Source organism: Mus musculus, chromosome 4 (genome assembly GCF_000001635.26).
Source record: "Mus musculus strain C57BL/6J chromosome 4, GRCm38.p6 C57BL/6J".
In the NCBI taxonomy this organism is placed as follows: domain Eukaryota; kingdom Metazoa; phylum Chordata; class Mammalia; order Rodentia; family Muridae; genus Mus; species Mus musculus.
This window is the reverse complement of record NC_000070.6, coordinates 99,944,265-99,967,559: the sequence shown is the minus strand read 5'-3', so window position 1 is coordinate 99,967,559 and position 23,295 is coordinate 99,944,265. Positions and strand designations below refer to the sequence as shown.

Below are 23,295 nucleotides of genomic sequence, written 5' to 3'. Positions count from 1 at the left end.
CTGTCATTCATTTACTCTCTTATGTTTATTAACTCACAGTGTGCATCCTATGATATTTAGGAACACTGCCAAGCAGAATCAAAGATGGTGAAAAGACAGTGTTTTCTCTGTAGAGGTGACAGCCTAGCTGTTTAGTGATCAGATAGGCTGGCAGACCACAGTGTGGCGAGTACCAGGCTGGAAGAGCTCAGGATGCTGATGGGACCTTAGAAGGGAGCTAACTCTGAAAATAGCTCATTTGAGAAAGACTGCAGCCACTGGCTGTCCTGGAAGCGGAGGATGTGTGCTCCAGGCACAGTGCTGGGCATAAGGAAGAACGGTGTGATTAGAGGCAGGTGGGACCTACCGGTCCAGAGCACCACTTGTGGGCATGCTGCGTGCAAAGCCACGGACCCCGGTCTGCTGGAAGTACGGAATGCTGAAGATGTTGGCAGCGATGACAGCCACAGAGTCAGAAGGATTCACAAAGAACCCGTGCTTGCCCAGAATCATGTTTCGATCCTGAGGAAGGAAGCAGATTCAATGTAAGAACTTTTAATTGGACAGTAAACAAAAGAAACAATAATCTGTGGAGTTTTCCAAATTTCAGCATGGATCCTGTACTCACACCGTGTTTTAAACACTGGACTTTTTAGTGAATTTGTACAACACTGTAGGACCAAAGGCACCTCCGTGCCCAAGAGTTAAAACTGGTTTCAATTAAAATGCAAGCACAAACCCCCTTTGAGCTAAGCCCTCTGTTCTCCCTCCTGGGGCCACTAACTTTAACCTCCCAGACCTTTCCAAACTCTGGAACCAATCATGTCTCTCCCAGAGGAGGGGAAAGGATGTACAAGAGAGGAAATGTTGGCTGTTTATGCAGTTTGACAGGTCTACTGGGCATCCTTTGAGGAACAAAGGCAGACTTCTTCAAGGAAGGACTTCTAAATCATGGTCCTTTCATTTGCTACTCGACCCAACAAAAAAGGCCGCTACCCTCACGGCTGCCAAGGCGCTTCCTCTGCAGCACCACCCGAGCACCTGAGAACTTGAGAGGCCACGGCAAGACATCCCGCACCGCATCGGAAGGCACCTGGTGATACAGTGTCTGCTCTGAGCCCCTTCAATTTCCCTAAATTTTGATGTAGGGAAGATTCACTTTCAGGAAGCAGTTGCTTTTAGCTGGTAAAGCATCAAAAAAAAAAAAAAAAAAAAACTCATCCCAATAAGCAGAGCATTTACTGTCCGGGACACGGGACACACACCTTACACAATTTCCTTTGTTTCACATGGTTACCAATGTAAGGAGAAATTCATAGACACAGTTTTCATTGTAGGGAAAGAATAAAGCATATTCATTACATTACTCATTATGTTGGCTATAGATAGTTTCATTGTCCAGCTAGTATTAGCGAATGCATGGGTATGTTCTAAGATGAGACCCTTCTGTAAAGATTAAATGACGAATCAGGGGCTTGCTGAGACCTACCTTAGGACCAGTACCTACAACCCCTGCAGCTTCTGGAGTAGAGTCATTAAATTCTAACTGGGAACTAAACCCCAACTCAGCAAATTGGAGTGCCTGGAATTAAATACACTGCTTATCCTTATTGATAATAGCCAGAAGCTGGAAAGAACCCAGATGCCCCTCAACAGAGGAATGGATACAGAAAATGTGGTACATCTACACAATGGAGTACTACTCAGCTATTAAAAAGAATGAATTTATGAAATTCCTAGCCAAATGGATGGACCTGGAGGGCATCATCCTGAGTGAGGTAACAAATTCACAAAGGAACTCACACAATATGTACTCACTGATAAGTGGATATCAGCCCAAAACCTAGGATACCCAAGATATAAGATACAATTTGCTAAACACATGAAACTCAAGAAGAATGAAGACTGAAGTGTGGACACTATGCCCCTCCTTAGAATTGGGAACAAAACACCCATGGAAGGAGTTACAGAGACAAAGTTTGGAGCTGAGACAAAAGGATGGACCATCTAGAGACTGCCATATCTGGGGATCCACCCCATAATCAGCTTCCAAACGCTGACACCATTGCATACACTAGCAAGATTTTATCGAAAGGACCCAGATGTAGCTGTCTCTTGTGAGACTATGCCGGGGCCTAGCAAACACAGAAGTGGATGCTCACAGTCAGCTATTGGATGGATCACAGGGTTCCCAAAGGAGGAGCTAGAGAAAGTACCCAAGGAGCTAAAGGGATCTGCAACCCTATAGGTGGAACAACATTATGAACTAACCAGTACCCCAGAGCTCTTGACTCTAGCTGCATATGTATCAAAAGATGGCCTAGTTGGCCATCACGGGAAAGAGAGGCCCATTGGACACGCAAACTGTATATGCCCCAGTACAGGGGAACGCCAGGGCCAAAAAAATGGGAATGGGTAGGTAGGGAAGTTGGGGGGGGTATGGGGGACTTTTGGAATAGCATTGGAAATGTAATTGAGGAAAATATGTAATAAAAATATTAAAAATAATAATAAAATAAATACACTGCTTATATTTCAGACTTTTGATTCTGCTCAGGGGGGGTCTTTTAATCATTTGGCCCTGGCCTCCAGTGTAACAAGAGGATCTTCAGAGCTACTCAGCAGGCTCTGATGGCCTGATAGAAACTGTCCATCTTCCCCTCATCCGAAAGGCCCAGCTTGCATGAGAAATCATTTAAATGTACTTAGACACACCCCGTCACCATCAAAGGCAGCCCCGAAATCATGCTCTCCTGACTTCATGGTCTCCACTAGGTCAGCAGCATAGGTGAGATTGGGGTCGGGATGGTGGCCTCCAAAATCCTCCAGGGGAACACAGTTCACAGCTGAGTTTGCAGGGGCACCAAGTTCTTCACAGAGGATCTTCTTTACGTACGGTCCCACAACTGTAACAAATTAAAGGATGAATAGCCAAACCGTAAAACTTATTAAAACATGGAATGGCTGCAGGGTGAGATGTACACACTGTGGGAATAAGAATGGCATGGGCAACTTCCTATCCCCAGACACCATAGTCTTTGAAGGGAGTCATCTGTCAAGTCTCTGCCCATTCCCCAAACATGTGCAGAGGAGGCCCTCAGCTCTGCTGACTAGCCGAGGAGGACACAAACCTTCATATGAAAGAGGAAGGACACTCGCTCTATCAAAACCAGAGGGCCAGCATGGACCCACTGGAAGGCAGCAGCCCAACAGCAGATTTTCTCAGGGCGGTCTGCAGTGTATCAAAAAGCTCTGGCCAGCCCCATGAAAGAGCTCAGGCAATGCATCCTTTCCCAACCGCTCAGACAAGTGTGTGGGTTCCATAGCCCTATCACTTAAATATTCTCCAGTCCCAGATTGCTGCAGAATAGGCAGAGGTCTAAATAGTCAAGAATTTTCATGATCTACATATGGGGAAGTCTTATGGCTTCAGTTCATAGTCATGGCTGTCCCTACTGGCCTGTCAGACAGCCCACAGAGGAAGAGGGACAGGAGATACACATCCTGTTGCTGCTGGGTTTAATCCTTGGCTTGCCCTGGCCCTCAGCTAAGAAAAGAAGTGTGTAGAAGCAGTGGGGGTGGGGCTCGAGAACCTGTCCCCCACAGCTAGCTGGTTAGCAGGCCCAATGTCACCCTTCAGTGTATATGCGGGTGCATGAGCAGAATATGGGTGACCCGCTGAGGGACAAAAGACTACCCACAACAGCTGCAAGGGACTCAAAGCCCAGGGCTTGATGTAAAAACAGCGACCTGCACAGCAGCTTACCATGAGGGAAACCTCTCCTGCTCCGCTTGCCTACACTGAGGTCTGTAAACTGAAATGATTGTGACATAACTCTGTTTAACCTGTGAGAGGCTTAAGAAGAGGGCTGCGAAGGCATCATGGCGCACACAGCAGAGATCAGCTCCCTGTCTTTGCAGGCCTCCCAGCGCGTACCTCCGTGCATGGCGTCTATGCGGATCTTCAGTCTGTTTGGACCAGAGAGTAGCTCCTTCAGTGCGTTGAAATCGAAGATGTTTCTCAGCATTGTGGCATAGGCCTCCACTGAGTCCACAATCTCCACTGTGAGAATAAGCGAGATCAGAAGGAAAAATGAAACACATCAGGCTCATTACACTCCAACCTATCTATATTTCTATAAACCCACAGTAACTAGGAAAAAGGGCTACTGTGACAGCTGTGAAATGTCATTCTGGACATACTAACAGCTCCTTAGACATAGATGTTACTTATGATTTGTGTGGTTCTGTAGACGAGGAAGCTCAAGGTTTGAAAGTCAGGGACTTGCACAGCTAGGGTGGGGCACGTGAATTCCCAGCAGAGACTAGATGAGCTCTGCTCTGCTGCCGCCCACTGTCCCTACATAGCCCCAGATCACATCTATTTTTGGCATCATGGATGACAGAAAAGATAATATCCATTTTTCTTTAATTTTCTTTTTAGAGGTCCAGGGGAAAAAGTTTCTGTAACGAATTACTTTCAGCATCTCCTGCTAGTGGTTAAAAGTATCTTTGCCCAGGAGTTCTGGACATTTTCAACGCACAAAGAGCCTATGTAGTGCTCGAGTGGTGGCCTCGAAACTAAAAATGCATGGTACTTGGTGTTCATTGCAGTGCAACTGTCAGCCCTCAATGCACCCCCTAATGTTGTCCAGAGGGAAAAATACAAGTTGAGCTAGGCCAAATGCAGGTCCCAGAGGTAGCCCTTTCATCTTTTTCTTAATATGAATTTATAAACTTTTATTCCATATATCCTGCAATACTCTAACATTCAACATAAAATGCGACCCACCTCTGCCTTTTCAGGGAGTTTCAATCAACACAAACAAAGGGTCTGATGGCCTGGACTGCATGTCAGGGGAGGTGGGGAAAGCTATAGAGCCAGGCTGAAGAGCCACTCAATGAGTCTGAATGCTGGTTTTACTGCAAACTGACTAGAGCAAGCCTGCTTCTAGACATCTCTCTGCTTTTGCTTCTTCCTCTGCTGAGAGTCTGCAGTGATAGTGCTGTTCCCACAAGCTGGCTATGAGTATAAAATGGGCGGACACACATACACAGTAGAAGCCCCAATGAGATTAATCGGGACAGGTCCTCTAGGCAAGGCTATTGTGGAAACTGAGACCTGAGAGTTGGAAACTAATCACCCAAAGTCATATATATATATATATATATATACCCCATCACATCATTCACAAGGCCAATGGCCCAGCTCTCCATACTCCCCAAGCACACTCCTGTTAAGTAAGTAATCCCATCAATGCACACAGACCACCATTTTCCAAAGCTGAAGACCCACTTTAATAAACCCCCCCAAAGAAAAACTGTTCAAGCTGGACACAGGTGTGTGTGTGTATGGGGGGTGAGGGGGGTGGGCAGGGACAGTAACATGCCTGTGAAGGGCTTGAACTTGTTTTCCAAGTCAAACTGCTGCTTTCCCAGAACACCGAGGTCTACCTTCAAGTCAGGGCAAATGGCATATTCTTCGATTGTCTTGCTGATTTGGAAAATTTTATCAGTGATTGCTTCTGGAGCAGGACCTACAAATCACAGAGCAAGCGAGCGTCATCATGTGCGGTTCATGAGAAAACACAACCCAGCACTCAGCAATCCCTCGACCCCAGTACTGAGTCACAAAGCACCAGGACTCTTTTTTTTTTTTTTTTTTTTCCAGATGTTTCTGAGTCAAATTCTCACTATACAGTTTGGATTGGCCTTGAATTCACAATTCTCCTGTGTCAACCTTCAAAGTGCTAGGAGCTAATAATACCAGTTAGACTTTTCTAAAGTAGAATACCATGATAGCTACAATTCATTACAAAGAAGGCAGCTGTAGACTAAGAAGTACTTTACCATCTCCAAAGGGAAGCAAAACCCCTTCTTAAGATGGGAATCAGAGCCCAGGGCTTCGGGCACTAGCTTATCCAACTGTATCTACTTGTCCTTAAGATGACAGAATACTCACCCCCATTAGAAATATTGAATTTAATTCCAAAATCTCCATTGGGCCCTCCTGGATTATGGCTGGCTGTCAGAATGATCCCACCAATAGCTTTGATTTTTCGGATGATGCAAGATACGGCAGGGGTGGAGAGTATTCCATTCTGCCCAATAACCAGGCGACCAATCTAGGATAGGAAATCCAGAACATATAAATACAAAGCTCCCACGAAGAAATGCCAGGGGAAGAAGAACATGGACAATGAAGACACTGTTGGACCAGCAAAGATGCTTTCTTAAAGAAACATCTTCATCTTGGATATCTCTACCATGTTACTGAGACAGAACAGAGCTGTTGAGCAAAGCCCGCCCTCCCTCCTTTCCCTTCTTCCCTATGGAACTTTGTAGCTTTGGAACCATACACTGAGGTGCTGTAAGGCAAGAACACAGTGCATGTGTGACAGTCCATCTGGGGAAGGTTCTCAATGTGGACTGACTGGAGGGATGTGAGAAAGCCTGCGTTTTTATTCCTATTCTCCATCCACAATGGGAGAAAGAACATAGGCCTAACTAGTGAAAGGCATTCCAATCAAAGAAAAGGCTTTTGCAATTAAGACCCTTCAAAAGCAAAAGGATTGCACATGGTATCAAGAATACAGAATGCACCTTGCATTCCTTTCCAGGCATGTCTGGCTTTTACAGCTAGTGGGATTCCTCGTGGTTCATCGCATTAGATATAGCTGGGTGACTTCCTGAGCCTAAGACAAGACTGTGAGGAGTGGTTGCTGAGGAACCCGGTCTGCCCATCTACATGAAAGGGACCCTGGCACTGAGTTGTGTTCCCAGCTCACTTGGGCATCTCTAGCCGATGGTATCAGCCCAGCTCTTGAACTTGCCTTCATAAAATGAAACCTGCTTCAACAACACCCAAGTTGGAAAGGCATTTGGTCAGGTCCTTGGAGGTGTGGGACCACTATACTGAAAATACTTAGAATGTGGGGAGTTGGTGGTGTCCCCATTCTATTCTGAAAGAATGGATCGGGAACGTCTTGTCGTTTGCTTTTAATTTTCCCATTAGTTTTGTGTGTTTGTTTTTTGGGTTTTGTTGTTGTTGTTTGTTTGTTTGATTTTTGTAGTGGAGATGACTTGGTGGTGGAGGATGTATTTCTCCTTTTACATTTTTATTTTTAATTATGTGTATGTGTGTGTACGCCTTGTGTGGGTGTGTGCACATGAATGCAGTTGCGCATAAAGAGCTATGGCCACAGCAGAACTCATGGCAGAAGCACAACATATAACACATTAGTTTTATATATATGTATGCATATATATATATGAGAGAAAGGGGAGACGGAACCATCTCAGCCCTGAAGGGGTTTCTCTATGTGACTACTTTTAAAATAAAGCCAGGAATCAGGTAATTTTAGATTTCTCCGAGGGGACCTTTTGGAACTGTGATTTACTAGTCATTGTCTGAGCCACCTAAAGATGTCTTTTCACACTGAACACACCAACGTTTCCTTCGATTTTATATGTACTTGGTATAGAAGGTCTGATGAACAATAAGCTACACCATGCATACTGCCCTTCATTCTCTTGTTCCTTATGGTAAGATCTGTGGTCAGCCATGACTGCAGGCTGCAGGGACTGTGCAAAAGGTTAAAAGTGGAAACCAAAGCAAGAAAACCCAGGGCTGCTTCTCTCTTGAAGAGCTAAGGGTTCTAAAGCAGGCTCCCATGGGCTGCCTTGACTAAGGAAGGCAGGGCAGGCACCCTCCTCCTAACGATGGCTGCACCACTGCAAGCCCTCCCCATTCCACCTCCCACCATGAAGCTCACCCAGCCACTTTTTAAAGACAACTCTGTCCTGCTAAAAAACAGGCCCTGTTGTGCACTGTCCCAAATCCCTCCCACCCCCAATCATCCCTGAAGATCCAGCAGGACTCAGCTGCTCATATGCCCGCCCGTGTTCCTCTCTCACAACAGCCAAAGGGGAAAGAACCCAGACATCCTGCTCCAGAAGGAAGGATGGATACACAATGCATCACACACACACACACACACACACACACACACACACACAATGCAGTATTACTCAGCCTTGAAATAGAAACCAAACTGGGGGGTGTTCTATAGTGAATGAATGGGTGGAGTAAGGAAGTAAAGATAAAGCAAATTATGAAGGAATTCCTGTCACACATTACACTATGGATTAGCCCTGGGGATATCTCAAAGACAGATAAGAGCAGGATGCCATTTACATGAGGTATCTTAAAATCATCAAAACCACAGACACAGGAAGAAGAATGGTGGCTGCCAGGGGTTTCGTAGAGGAGAGGGGCAGATGAAGATGTAAGGAGCTGTCCAGTGGGTGTGGGATACAGTAAAAGATGAAAATATTCTAAAGACGTGGCGTGGCAATGTGAATTCAGTTAACACTACTGACCCAAACAACTGAAATGGCTATGTCGCCGAATAATGTTATGTCTTTTAAAAAAACAATTAAATTGCTTTTTTGAAATTAGTTATTATATCCAGAGGTGGCATTGCTCTCTATGCATAGGGAAGTGATCGGAAAGATGTCTGTGAGACCAGCATCAGTTGTTTTATTTTCTATTTGTCTTGCTGCATCTCCTAGGCTAACCTCAAACTCCACAATCATTTCTTTAGCCTCCCCAGTGCTGAGATTACAGGATTTGACCACCACGCCTAGCTCAAAAGCTTTTTAAAACTCAAAGTGAAAGGAATAAAATTCTGACCCAAGCTCCAGCATGAGACATGAAAACATTATGCTATGAAACAGGCCAGACACAAAAAGACAGGACTGAATGTTACGAGGGAGTCAGGACAGGCAAACGTGCAGAGGCAGAGGGGAGAGCTAGACACAGAGGCTGCTGGAAAAAGCAGATATGGGGAACGACTGTATAGTGGGTACAGAGTTTCTGTTTGGGATGACGATTGTACTACATTATAAATGCCACTGGAAATGCTTCACATGACAAAGCTGATGTTATATGCCACCTTCCCTAAGAAAGGGGAAATACAGCTTGGTGGCTCTCATGCTTTGTTTTAAAAGGGGAGGAGGAAGAGGAGGAGAAAGGAGGAAGATGATGATGATGCCCCCTCATTTTCTTTGCCCTGCTAGCTACAAGTACAGTCCTTTTATTTAACCTCTGAGCTTTCTCCAAGTTCAAAGCTCAGGGGACAAAGTGCATTCTGCACAGGCCCAACCAAAAACTCATTTTGTGCATTAAGATATCCACTAAAAGTAGACAGCTCCATGCAAATGAGAACAAAGAGGAACTTCTATTGAAGCTTAATTACACTCCATACTTCACAGATGATGGAAATCAAGAAGAGGAAGATACAGATGCACCAGGACACAGAAGGGGAAGATGGCAGGCTACCTTATCTTTAGCTTACCTTGCCAAAAAGTCCTCCATAAACTAGTAACGGGGGAAGTAGCCACTGACAATGGTAAGCAGCACTGCCTCTTGCTAAAATCCACGGTATAACTATCCTTCCCTTAGATTTCCTGCATCCTACCACAGCCGGAGATGTTAAAGCTGTCTGAATGTGGACTATGTTAGAAAAAGAAGAAACTAAGCAAGGTCTTTAGAACCTCGGCATTTTTATCAGATTAGAGCACGTTATCCGTCTACTAAACGTCTTTAAAGTGATTCAGCCAGCCAGCAGGACGGCTTTCAATGCAATGCTATTTTTTTAATATGGAATGTCCTTGAAAATATTGCTTAAGCTGCCACAGCCTTAACAAATAGGCAGTTACCATATTTAATCAATTATTATCTCTGAAATGTATTATTTAGCAAACCTTCAAACAGTCAATCAGAGAAAGTCTGCAGGGTTTGCCTGAATCGCTCATTCCATCCACCTTGCCCACATCCTTCAGTTCCACACAAAAAAACGTTAATGAAGCCGAATCTATCAGAGCAAAGGGGACAGTGTACCAGATCCACTCAACAGCCTAGGTCTATGGAGAAATAATGTCCCATTTATCCTCTCAGAAGATTAAAGCATCTTTAACACCATTCCCTGAGCAACGGCGCTCCTCAAAGATGAAATTTACGGCACGTCACATTTTATCTTAAAAATGTGTATGCTTCATAATAATTTCATATTTAAGTTCTCTATCAGCAATTTTTACATGACAAGCATTCAGATTCTGAAATCCCAGACCACAGACAACAGTATGCAGTGCCTCTTAAGTTTACTCTGTTGGCATGCCTTTTGTTATGGTTGGCTTCTCCAAAAACCTGCTTGGCACATTCAAACAGACTCAAAATGAATGCCCAACACATTTGTTTGCAGTGCTAAATATCATGGTCTCCAGGCCAGGATTTCTTTAAAAAAAAAAAAAAAAAAAGTACAACTTTAAAACTTTCTAGATAGTAATAGAATGTGTGCTCCAAATTTTAGCTTAACTATTATTTTAAACACACACACACACACACACACACACACACACACACACACACGGGGGAGGGGGGCTCGGCAGCAGCTTTGGGCCACCAGTGTTATCTGCAGAACAAACCCGGCAATGCCCTGACATACACCTTCCTATAGGAGTGTGCTATAGAGCTCTCCTACTATCAAGATTAGTGCTTTTGCCATTTGCCCTCTACTTTGCTTAATCTGGCAAACGTGTGTCCAAAATGCAGCCCTTTGGCAGAGCCTACTAACACTACTGCCATCTTAGACCCATTATCTCTACCCTGCTGCACAAATTCACCCTAATAAAGGGCTGCTTTGTGCCCCAGGTCATTACAAGCAGATCCCTCTGTAACAGTCTTCCCCCAAAGACTCACATCTAACATCCAACTGTCCCCCAGCCCCCACCCCTGGTACTGTTTTACATGACTTCCAAGATCTACAAACAGCATGCCCTGCCTTTGTTTTCTTTCCTGTTGGACAAATGACTGAACGTCAACAAGGAAGCCACTGAACACACTGCAAATCCTCCCCTTGCCCCGACTCATGACAGCTCTCCATAGCACAGGCGTAATTCTAGAAGCTAGCTAGCTAGCAAGCAGTCGCAAAAGCTTAAGGCCAGGAGCATTCTGTATGTGTCTACAAAGCAACAGGTACTTTCCAAACTACAGAAACCGAGCAAGACACATGCAAACCTGAACTCCACTCCCAGGTCCCTGCGTCCCTGCTATAACTCTGAACTATTCTCACAACATTCGATATCTGAAATCACAATGACATTAAGCGGGTGTTAGAGTTGAGGTGTAGATCCTATCCACACCTCGATGCATCTCAGTATTTCTGCAGAATTAAAAAATTGCTTGGAAGGGCCAGAGATGTAGTAATACTTGTTGTATACCAACCCCATTGGCAGCTGCCATCTGCACTATTGTCTCTATTGCTGATTTATTAAAATACCGCCCATCTCCACCGACCACCAGTGATGATCCCTGGCGATCTTTGAGGTCTATGGAAAAGAATATGCTCTGGATGAAATTCTCCAGATAGCAAGGCTTTTCCTCAAAGTAATAGGTGTTCTTCCGTAATCCACTTGTTCCTGGCTTCTGGTCATGGTAAGGAGCTGTGGCAAAAGTCAGCAGTGGGAGTGGACCCTCTTCTGTTTTCCTGTATGTCCCAGAAATCCATTCTTCAAAGTCACTCATCTTTCATATCCAATACTTGGCTCTGTGAGGGTGTCCAGGAAGTAGCTGAGGGTCCCCCAAATGGTCTATCGGACCTGAAGCTGCCACAGTGTCCTTTGAGTAAACAACACAGAATTTTCCTTTGGACCATCACTGTCGGTTAGGAAGTCTCATTAATTCCCTATGGTGATTGTCTCCTGAGACAAAGTTACGGGTCACACACCCACCCATACCCCCCCCACACGAAGCAGATCTTCAAAGTCGTTCGGATGAAGATCCTTCTGCCCACACAATGAAGCTGAACACCCTTCAATTATTTTTGCCTCGTTTCCCGTTAGGGCAGAGTGCCCCGGAGCGCTGCCTACAACAGACTTTGGTTTCAGACACCAGAGAGCTGCCAGCCTCTGCTCTGGAAGCCAAGGCTAAGATGGAACAACTGCAGTCCCTAAAGCAGGCTAGGACAAGATACCGGGTATGGCTCTCACTTTCCCTGCTGCCTCTTGAACTGGAGCCTCTGGGCCATCTGCAGCTAAAGTTGTTTAGAGCCACTGAGCAAATAAAAGGTCAAGCTTAAAATGGGAGCGGGATCTCAGTTACCTCTGGTCTCCCTGCTTCGATGCCATTCTGAGACCCACAGAATTATGTCCTTCCCACACGCCATCCCAGGTAGAAGAGAAATGATCAGCTAGCGGAACCAACCGATCTGCTCATTGGCCACCAAGAATTTAACCAAATGGGGCTGGAGTACAGCTTAGGGAGAATGCTCTTGTCAGCATGGGCAATGCCCAGGGGCATCTCCAGCACTGGGGGTAACAATGGCTTAGTGAGAGTATCCACCAACATTTAGGCTCTCCTCTTAAATTTATAGAAAAATGACTCTAGGGATTCACCACATTTTTGAGAAATACAGAACAATGAGGAGTTGATAGATATATTTTCCTATGTATATAAACCTGGATCAGTTGCTAATAATTAGACAAATAATAGGATAATATGATTAATTATTTTGGATAGGGTCCTACTATATAACCCAGACTGGCCTTGATCATGTAGCTCACATGGCATTGGAACGTGAAATCCTGCTAGCCTCTGCTGACATACAGGCATATGACACTGTCTGTTTAAACAGACTTTACTCTCAAGAAAACACTTTAAACATTTTTATTTTCATTTATGTGTATATGTGTATGTCTGGCTGCTATATGCCATGTGTACCTATGGAGCCAGAAGAGGACAGTGGATGCCCTAGATCTGTAGTTACAGACAGCTGTGAAGTAGCTGGGTCTGAGTGCTGAGAACCAACCTCTGGAAGAACAGTACCCTCTCTTAACTGCCAAGAATTTCTCCAGCCTTCTCAAGGAAACATTTTAATGAAGCAAATTGTCTTTTACATTTGAAGAACCTAAAATGTTTTAAAACAGTTTATCTCAACAAATTTAATATCTAATATCCTCTGTCCCCTGAGGTTTTCCTAATAATCAATTTAAAATTCATCCTGTGAGTTTCTTGTCTAGGTCAGCAGAAATTACCAATTAAGAAGCCGTATCATCAAAGTTTAAAAAGTAAACCAGGACTGGTCAAACCACAGGTCTGGGGAGTCTGATAGGAAGTGGAGAGTAAGGTTTTGAAGGGAGCTGTGAATCACCACCTTTGAAAACCAAAATTATTTATCTACCAGGGTGCCAATTTGGGTGTGACAGAAGACAAGCTCTGTAAGCAGCTAGCTAGCCTCTCAGAGGCAGGAATAGTCCTGTGATGGGGGAGGAGCAGCTGCCTAGCACAGGATCAGCAGAGTTAATGGGCACATGGCTGAAAAGCACTCAACTGGCATGGGAGCCTGGTGTCCTTCATAGAGCAGACATGGCCACACTGACCAACTACCCACAGCTCAAGTCCCATTGGATCGCTGGATCATATGGTCCAAGTGGAGAGCAGCCTGCACAGCAGCCTGGACCTGCTGAAGAGCTGTCTCCTGTTCCAGCCCCAACACAAAGCTAGCAGCTTTCTGAGTCACTTGGTGTATGGGCCTGAGTAGCACACCCAAGTGTGGAATGTGCTGTCTCCAAAATTCAAACAGGTTTCTCCCGGGTGGTAGGAGTGGGCAAGTGTAGTAACTTACCCTCCACCTTAGAAGGTCAATCTCTCCATGCCCCACACCACTTGATGCTTGGGAATTCCACTGAGGTAGAAGGCCCTTGAATTTTGGTTGGATTTATTTCCCATCCTCTGATGTACATATACGTTTTATCAACAAATCCAAAGTGGTTGCTACCTCCTGCTCACATGGTGCAATCGGCACCATGTCGTCCATATAGTAGACCAGTGTGATAGTTTGTGGAAGAGACAGGTGATCAAGATCCCTTATGACACGGGGCTGGAGTTGATACACCTCTGAGAGAGAACTGTAACTGTATACTGCTGGCCTTGCCAACTGAAAGCAAAGAGAAAGAAAATCTGCAGATGTGAAAACAGCCCATGAGGCACATGTATTACGCTGAGAACCAGACTGCCAAAAACCAACCACTTTTTATGGCTTATTTAGAGCTCCTGTTTTTTTGTTTTTTAATGAAATTCTTTGAAATTGATTTTAAAAGCAAGCTTGTTTTATTCATAGCTATCTACCATGACTTTTTTGACTTATTACGAGTAGCTTTTTTTTAAAATTCATCTATTTTAAGTTCTGTGCCAAGTTCCCCTTCATTTCTTAGAGCCTTGTAAATTAGACCAACATATGTGTCTTGGCATATGCAACCAAAGAGCTAGATTTATGAAATATTATTCCAGTGATCTCTTCATTGAACTAACAGAGCAGTGACCCAAGGCACTGCAACCTTCCTAATGAGACCCCGATGTCCCAGGGTACATTCGGGAGCACGTGGGCATGGGGGTGCCTAGACAAATCCACCCAGCTTTCCTCCCACACAGCGCATGACATTTTGGCATGTTCTCTGCTCCACCTGGGCTGCTTGCTGGTGAAGGACTTTCTGAAGCTGAAATTACAAACGTATCCATTTAGATGGCTACACATGCCCAGTCTTGTATTTATCAATATGCAAACAGAAGCCTGAAGGACACATGGTAGACGCTTACTGGAGAAAGCTTCCTTTCTTAAAAAAAAAAAAAGAACATGAAGTCATAATTTTACAGACACCATAGAACTCAACCTCATATAAAAATATTACCAGAAGCAGCAATGTTAGATGGACTGTGAAGTGGGGTAAAAAAGAAGAGGCATTAAAAACATTAAGCTTCCTGAGCCGCTCGGACTAAGTGGGGCAGCTATTAAGAAACTCATCCGTTTTAGCTCTCCAGCAAAGGTTGAACTTCATCTTCAGAAACGCTACTGTCGAGCAGAGCGAACCCAATTTGGCCTAATGAATTCGCCTGCGTTGCCAGTACTCCTTCACAATGACACAGATTACATTTAAACCATATGGGGGATTTAAGGATTGCTCCCTTCAGACAAGGAACTTTCATACTGGTCTTGGGCCCAATCAATTTCACAATGGCAGAGTTATGAACCCCTTCACTCCTGGCCTCCCAAAGATCCGGATCCCTTTCTCATCCGCAAGCTGGAAACCTCCCTCCCTCCCTCTTTGGCTTCCTTCCTTCCTTCCTTCCTTCCTTCCTTCCTTCCTTCCTTCCTTCCTTCCTTCCTTCCTTTCTCCCTTTTTTCCTTTCTTCTTTCTTTCCAGTAACACATATTTATTGGACAACTAGCTACTATGTCTAGGTCTCATACAAGCACCAGATCTAGGGCTCAAATGGGTTCATGCTTCCATTCACAGGGTTCAGTTTTTAGAAAGGTCACAGGGACAGAAGTGCTAACCCTGATTTGGGTGCAAAGCCTAGGAAGCCAGCTTCTCCTTCAGCTAAAAGCAACAGGATGTACCCAACAACTGGCCCATAGCTCTCTACTTTTGCCATGGCCCAAAATTCTTACCACTATGAGCCCAGAGTATTGGTCCACAGCAGTGGAGAAAGGCCATTCATTTCTCCAGCCAACGCAGGCGTAACATGGCAATCCATGAAGTGCAGAGGACTAGGAGACAGGCACAACCAGGCCCAAAAGCTATGACTCTCAAAGGTATGAAAGTGCACTCAGGGACAGGTCACTGAACTGAACTGAGCCTGCAAGATGCAGCTTGCACTCAACTGAAATGGTAGTAAATCATAAAGACATCCAGTGTTGTACATGGCATCCAAGAAGCCGTGAGTGAAGACTAGCCCATCCCAAACCTCGGCTCATCGCTAGCGTGAGATCCTAACATCTGCCTCACTCACAAGAGCAGGGGAAAGATCCTCCTCCTCCTGGGCGTTGAAGCCTCTGGAAATGATGGAAAGATACTCACTACCACTTATTCCACGTTCTGCGTGGAGGCAGGGACAAAAAACATGGGTGAGTGGGTCTTTGTTTGAAAAGAAGTCACATCAGGAGGAAGCCATCATGGTGTGGTGGCCAACAGACTGTCCCGGAAGGAACATTTACAGAGCTGAGTCTCTGAGCAGTAGCAATCCCAAGGGTGAGCCCTGGAAAAGACCTGGGGTAAGACATGGAGCTATACGACCCATAAACCTACTTTTGTAAGTATCAGAGAAGTGTGAGGAATTAAGGCAGGAAGGACATATAAACCACCATGTTTGGGGAAACATGACCGGCTAGCAATAGTATATGAAAGAGCTTGCAGAAAGAGATACCAGATTATCTAAGACTGGCAAATTAAAGCTGGTAGACCAAGGCTAGCAGACCAAGCAAAGCTGGTAAAAAAACATACCTTCCTTAGCTGGAGTGGCCCTGAAGGTCCTTGTGGATATAACCTGATGAACACTGAGCCCTTGCTGGCCTTCTAAATATACTTTTAACTCTGAGTCCCTGAGCTTGCCAGAGTCTAGAGGTTTCTGTCTTCCAACAGGAAGAGATTTCCTAAGCAACTTTGTTTCTGACCCCTTTCCACACCTCAGCTTCTATCCATTCTCTGAGAACTACCCCCTACCCTGCTCCAGAGGACTCTGACTCCAGTCCATGATGACCAGGGTTACAACGCTGAACTGCTCCTGTCTCCAGGTCTTGGACTCTAGAACTGAGACTTTGAAGTATACAAAGCCAGAGCCAGTTAGCCCTTTAACCAGAGAGAGGCAGATTAAGGGACTAAAGGAAAAAGACCCATCATATCTCAAGCATATCTATCAGTAAAACTGTCTCTGACAGTCAGGAGATACACAGGGAGGGATAGTCAAGCAGTACTAACACCGTGCCACTTACATATCTTAAGGTACTGTGTGTGGCCTTAATCTGTGAGGAATAAATCAGAAAGGAATCCAAAACAGAATCAAGAAGAAATGGGTTAGATGTATCTTCTGGACTGTGTAGGGGTTCAGGATATCAGACATGACCAGTAGGAAATACCTGCCGTGAGCAGAAATCATGGAGGCTCTCCATGGCATTGACATTCTAGGCCAGGAAGGCTCCACATTCAAGTCCCTGGCCAGCATGCCCTCCATCCAGCTCACAGCATCACCCTCATTCAGCTTGAAAAGTAACTGCTAATTACTCAGAGCAAGGGAACGGATGGGTGGTAGGAATCAAACCCCCGACCTTGAGCATGCTAGGCAAACACTACACACTCAGCTACACTCACAGCCCCTATCTGGGCATTTAAAAAATGTACATTTAGACTAAAGTACAGGATAGCCAAGTATATCTTGCATAAAAATAAATCAAATTTACAGTACAAGTTGAGTGCTTCTTATCCAAAATTCTCTAGACCAGAAGGGTTTTAGATTTTAGATGTTTCTGAATTCTGGAATGTTTGCACTGATATAAAATGAGATGTCTTAGGGATGAAATTTAGGTCTATGTAAATTCATTTTGTTCATATGCATCTTTTGCACACAGCCTGAGGGCAACTTTATACAAAGTTTTTAGTGTACCTACGATCATTGTGATTGGCTATATGAAACCCATGTGGAACTTTGCATATGTGCTACTGTATTGATGCTCAAATGTATCAGATTTTTGAAGCATTCTAGATTTTGTTATTTTTAAAATTAGGGATACTCCATCAGTATTAATGTCTTTGGATCCATTATAGAAAATGTAAATATAGTTTGTATTTTAAACACATTTAAGGACTGTGGGCTATTACCTCACCTAAATGTCACCTTGTGGTTATAACGGAAACAGGCAGAGGGCCAACTTATTTAGAATCGCAATCACAACTTTAAAAAAGAGGATTTATCAGAATTATAAACATTCACAGGACACTCAAGAGAACTTGGAGTATACTAGACGTTTATCCCATTAGACATTGAAAGGAATGGACTTTCTGGCCAGACTGGCAGGATCGGCTTTCCAGGCTCTGCTGACTAGTCTTGGACAACATTTACTTAATTCCCCTGTGCTTCCATGTCTTTATCTGTAACATTAAGATAGGAGTCCACACCCATCTCACGTGTAGACAGGTTGTGCAAGGAATCCCAGAATCTACAGATGCCCTTATATGAAAGGGTGCCATTTCCATATAACCTGTATATACCTTCACATATTAAGAAACCTCCAGATTTGCAAAACACATGAAACTCAAGAAGAACGAAGACCAAAGTGTGGACACTTTGCCCCTAATTAGAATTGGGAACAAAACACCCATGGAAGGAATTACAGAGACAAAGTTTGGAGCTGAGACAAAAAGGATGGACCATCTAGAGATTGCCATATCCAGGGATCCATCCCATAGTCAGCCTCCAAACGCTGACACCATTGTATACACTAGCAAGATTTTGCTGAAAGGACCCTGATATAGCTGTCCCTTGTGAGGCTATGCCGGTGCCTGGCAAACACAGAAGTGGATGCTCACAGTCAGCTATTGGATGGATCACAGGGCTCCCAATGGAGGAGCTGGAGAAAGTACCCAAGGAGCTAAAGGGATATGCAACCCTATAAGTGGAACTACATTATGAACTAACCAGTACCCCTGAGCTCTTGACTCTAGCTGCATATGTATCAAAAGATGGCCTAGTCAGCCATCACTGGAAAGAGAGGCCCATTGGACAGGCAAACTTTATATGCCCTAGTACAGGGGAACGCCAGGGCCAAAAAGTGGGAGTGGGTGGGTAGGGGAGTGGGGGGGTGGGTATGGGGGACTTTTGGGATAGCATTGGAAATGTAAATGAAGAAAATACCTAATTAAAAAAAAGAAAAGAAACCTCCAGGACACTCACAGTGCCTAATACAATATAAACAATTAACAGTGCATTCATTATTCAGAGTCTCTGCAAACCAAGGTTAATGAAACTCCTTTTCACAGTTCTAGCAGTTAGGACTGGGCATTTAGTTCCGTTCGGATGCTCAGAGTCCCAGGTTCAGCCTCTGAGTACTGCAGAAGCAGGGTGTGGCAGCACAGAAGCTGCACTTCCTGCACTTGGAGGTGGAGGCAGGAGGATCAGAAACCTCATGCCATCCTCAACTATGTAGTCCAGCCTGGGCTACAGGAGAATCCGTTTCAAAAAGAGTTCTAAAACACAATAAAGAAAAGCATGTAAAATGTTCATTGCAATACTTGACCACAGAGTAGCTACTAACAGAGGATCCAAACCCATGTCAGAACCAGTCAGAAGCTGACCTGGGCAGTGAGTTTTAAAGCGGCTGCTGAGTCCCTTCATTAGATCACAGAACTTGAGTGTTTTCATTGTTGCTTGTCAACAGTGACTTATAAAAAAAACCATAAAGATGTGATTTATAAAACTGAAATGCAGGATCAATAATGTTTAAATAAAATAGTACACAGAGAGTCATAGGTGTGCACGCACACACATACACAAACACACACACACACACACACACACACACACAAACCCTTATGCAGACAAATGAGTCCACAGAAGGTGAGGAACATGAAGGAGATGGGCTACAGAGATAAGAATCAAAGAGTTGTTGTCTATGCTCCTCCTACATCTACTGTGGGGCCAAGGAGCCCCAGCTCCCAATGGCCCTAGCTCCCAGCAGCCCCAGCTCCCAGCAGCCTTCAGCATCATGCTATGGTCCTCAGAGTGGCTCAGTGGAGTCTCACTGGGCTAACCACCAGCATCTACTCAACTTTGTGATGAGCCTCTGTGAAGTCAGACCTGACTAGTGTGGCCTCCAAGCAAACAGGAAGAGAGGAGCAGGCAACTGTCTCCCTTATCCGTTGAGAACTTTTTGGTAGAGAGAAGACATGTCAAAAGCTGGAGTAAAATTTGCTCACTAGGAACTTGCACTGGAACTGTGTGCTCAGAAGGAAGAACATGGCCAGCAACCCCGGCCTACAGGAATGTCATTCTTAGTCCTGTGGCTGAACTCAATCTCTCCAACTTAAAGATGCACTAGTCTAAGTGTGCGCCTTCTGGTTATTACCTGGAGTTAAGTACTAAAATCCCTTGGATTTTTTTGGGGGTGTGTGGGGGGGAGGTGGGGAGCCAAGTTCCAAAGCTGCCAATCACAAAGAAATAATAAATGTTATGGAGCACTGCACATATGCATTGAATCACCATACTGTGACCCATAAGGATGTACAGTTAGTATGAATCCATTTAAAAGATAAAGGACACCCACACCCACAAGTCTGGTTAGAGAATTGCTTTATTTTCAAATCATTTGTGGTTGTATGTTTCCCTCTTGTGGTAGGAAACAGAAAAATCAGGCAAATGTGCTGTAGCCTTGGGGTGACAGAGGTGCAGTTCTCTTTCCCAGAATTGCTGTGTTGTCTAAACATAGCAGGGCCCAGTTCACCAGGCCCCTTTGTGTCTCCTTATGGTCCACAAATCATTAAGATTTTAACACAAAGCGGGAAACACTGTTACTCTGGGATAGTCTCATGCTTGCACAGGCCAGCTTTGGAGAAAGGTGGCTCCAGAGAAGGAAAACTGCCTTCCAGTGGAGAATCAGTGTGAAGTAAGGGAGCAAATACCCTTGAGGAAGTTCAAGCACATAAAGAAAATACAGGAAGTGCTTATCATAGCTGCCTGGACACACAGTAAAAAAAATCAAGAGGTACTGAGAAGGCCTGATCTCACCTTTCTAGCTCATCTGATGTGAGCCAGGGAAGAGATGGTTTGTGGGATAAACACTCTCTCAACTTCTGCATTGGCCCAGGCACTATGGGAGGCAGGAAGAAGGAACATGGAGGATGGAAAATCAAAATGGAAGAAGGAATGCTTAGGACTGAACCAAGCACTCATTTGTTCTACCCAGAAGGCTCTGGATTAGACCAGCCTGGGTCCAGCCCTGACTTTGCCCCATTCTGGTTCTATAGTCTTTCTGATCTCAATCTTTTATTTGTAAAATAGGGACAATGGTTGTGTGCTTGCAACTCAATAGCACTCAACAGGTTAAGACTCAGGAATCACCATTAATTTGACCAGCCTGGACTGCCTACTGAGTTTAAGGCCGACATGGCCTACAAAGTGAGATATTGTTTCAAAATAAAATAAACAAATTCTGAAAGGGCGGCATCTGTGGTGGTTTGAATAAAAACAGCCCCCATAGGCTTATGCTTGGATAGTGGTCCCTAGTTGGTGGAATTGTTTGGGAAGAATTAGGAGGTGTGTCCTTGTTGGAGGAGGTGTGTTACTGGGAGTGGGCTTTGAGGTTCCACTTAGCTTTCTCTGCCTAGTGCTTGTGGGTCAGGACGTTACGTAAGCTTCAGCCACTGCTCCAGCACCATGTCTTCCTGCTGGCTGCCACGCTCCATACCATGATGGTCAGACTCACTCTGTGACTGTAAGCCTTCAATAAACCCTTTCTTCTATAACTGCCTTGGTCATGGTGTCTTATCACAGCAATAGAAATAATGATGGTGATGCAGATGATACGATGAAGGAAGAAGCAAGAAGAAGGAAGAGGAGGAGTAGGGAGAGGAGGAGGAGAAAGAAGAAGAGGAGGAGGAAGAGAAGAGGAGGAGGAGGAGGCGGAGATGGAGTCGAAGATGAAGACGACAAAGAAGTTGTTGAAGACAACATCGTTGCTTGAATGACTTCTTTTGGACATCATGGATTAGTGCGCTTAGGGTCATGGACTATGCACTTTGAGGACCATCTACTTTGAGGAATTCAGTATAGTGAAAATAAGGGATCCAACTCAAATTCTTACCAGGCTTTACTTAGTACTTAAGTAGTATTGAGGGTACCAATCTGGTTCCTCACCTATTATACAGCGGCCCAACAGCTTTTTCTCTCAAGCTGCTGAGGTCATATGAACTCATGTGAAGTCCAGCACTGTGCCTAACAGTACACGTAGGCTTCCTGGCACACATAATAACAACCCATGATGTGGGTGTTCTTACTACTCCTATACTACGGATGAGGAAATTGAAGTGTTATCAAATTAGGCCAGGCACTAAATCCAATCAGTGGCTGTCATATTTATAAGGAGCAAGAGATTTGAAGACAGAGACAGACACAAGGAAGTGCGCCACATGGGGACAGAGGTAGAGAATGTGAGCTATGCTGCAGCACCAAGTGACAGGAGCTAGGAGGGAGCCAGGGTAGAGCCTTCTCTAGGGTTCCTAAGAGCATCACGGGCTGTGGCTATCCCTAGAGTGGAAGGGTGCTTGCCTGGCATACGTGAGGATCTGGGCTTGGAAGGAGCTGGTGAGGAGGGAGGAAAAGGGAAAGAAGAAGCAGCAGCAGCTTACCCTTAGGGCTGCTACTTGAAACTACAAGAGTGAATGAGTGTTGTTTGACGCAACAGTGCGTGATGCCTTTTTCTAGAAACTCTGGAGAATTGACGTAAGTTAGCGGTAATTTAAAATGGCATGTCCTATTCTGGGGTAGCTGGGCTCTCTGCACGAGGGTTGGCAGACTGAGTGAAAACATTCTGGGGTTTCCCCAGCCCGCTCCCATGTACCTTTCCTATGCCCCAGAGTGCTCGCTCCTCACCACCAAGTGTCAGCCTGGATGCTGGCTCAGGTTCTAAGGGGAAGCTTCCTGTCTTTCTCACTGCTTCCTGACTCAGTACCTGGAATGGGCTTGCTCAAAGCAAATCCCTGAATGACTGAACTACTGATGTGAGAGCATCAAATGCCCTCTGAGACTACTGGGGGAGCTGATGGACATGAGCATCTTCCTAGGGAGTCAAACGGTTTCCCCTTCTTAGAATAACCACTAAGAAACTTCCTCCCTCTCACAGACAACTCAGGCATCTGTAGAGGGTACCCTGCCTGAGAACTGGCATGTGACTGGTTTCTAGAACACATGAGACCTGCACCGTAACAACTGAAACCAGAATCTGCAGCAGGGAGGGGAGCACAGCTGGTTGGTCTGTGGGGCTCAGCTTGCTCCACTCCTGAGCAGGGCCTCAGGGATCACAGGCACAAGTGGTAAGGGGCCTTCATGGTTCCAGTGAGGTAGAAAAAGTGAACTACACAGAGGACACACCAAGGCAAACCAGAGGGAAGGGTTACAGCAGACACTGTATCCTACTAGACTTGTCAACAAATGTCAGAGAAAGTCTGGTGTGTCGGCATATACCTGGAATCCCAGCACTTGGGAGGCGGAGGCAGGAGGATTGTCATGAGTTCAAGGATTACACCTCAAGTTCCAGGCTAGCCAAGGCTATACAGTAAGACTGTCTTTAAAACAGTGTATACATATTTATTTGTTTATGTGTTTATATATACACGCATATAGGCATGTCTCAGGGAGATCTGTAGAAAAATAGCTGGACTGTGTAATTGTTTTCAGTGTGGTTCTTTTGCGTCTGTAAATTATGTATTTTA

The 23,295-nt window shown here is 44.9% G+C and overlaps 1 protein-coding gene across 1 annotated transcript in view; it reads right to left on the bottom strand.

The window, feature by feature from the left end:
- The window catches only part of Pgm1 (phosphoglucomutase 1), a 57,844-nt gene that overhangs the window by 19,735 nt on the left and 14,814 nt on the right, over positions 1–23,295 (bottom strand). Inside the window, exons 2-6 of the mRNA NM_028132.3 lie at positions 5,942–6,104; positions 5,370–5,516; positions 3,917–4,042; positions 2,695–2,885; positions 347–501 (exon numbers count right to left, since the gene is read on the bottom strand). Coding sequence (NP_082408.3) covers positions 347–501; positions 2,695–2,885; positions 3,917–4,042; positions 5,370–5,516; positions 5,942–6,104 — 782 coding nt within the window. The remainder of the gene's footprint in view (positions 1–346; positions 502–2,694; positions 2,886–3,916; positions 4,043–5,369; positions 5,517–5,941; positions 6,105–23,295) is intronic.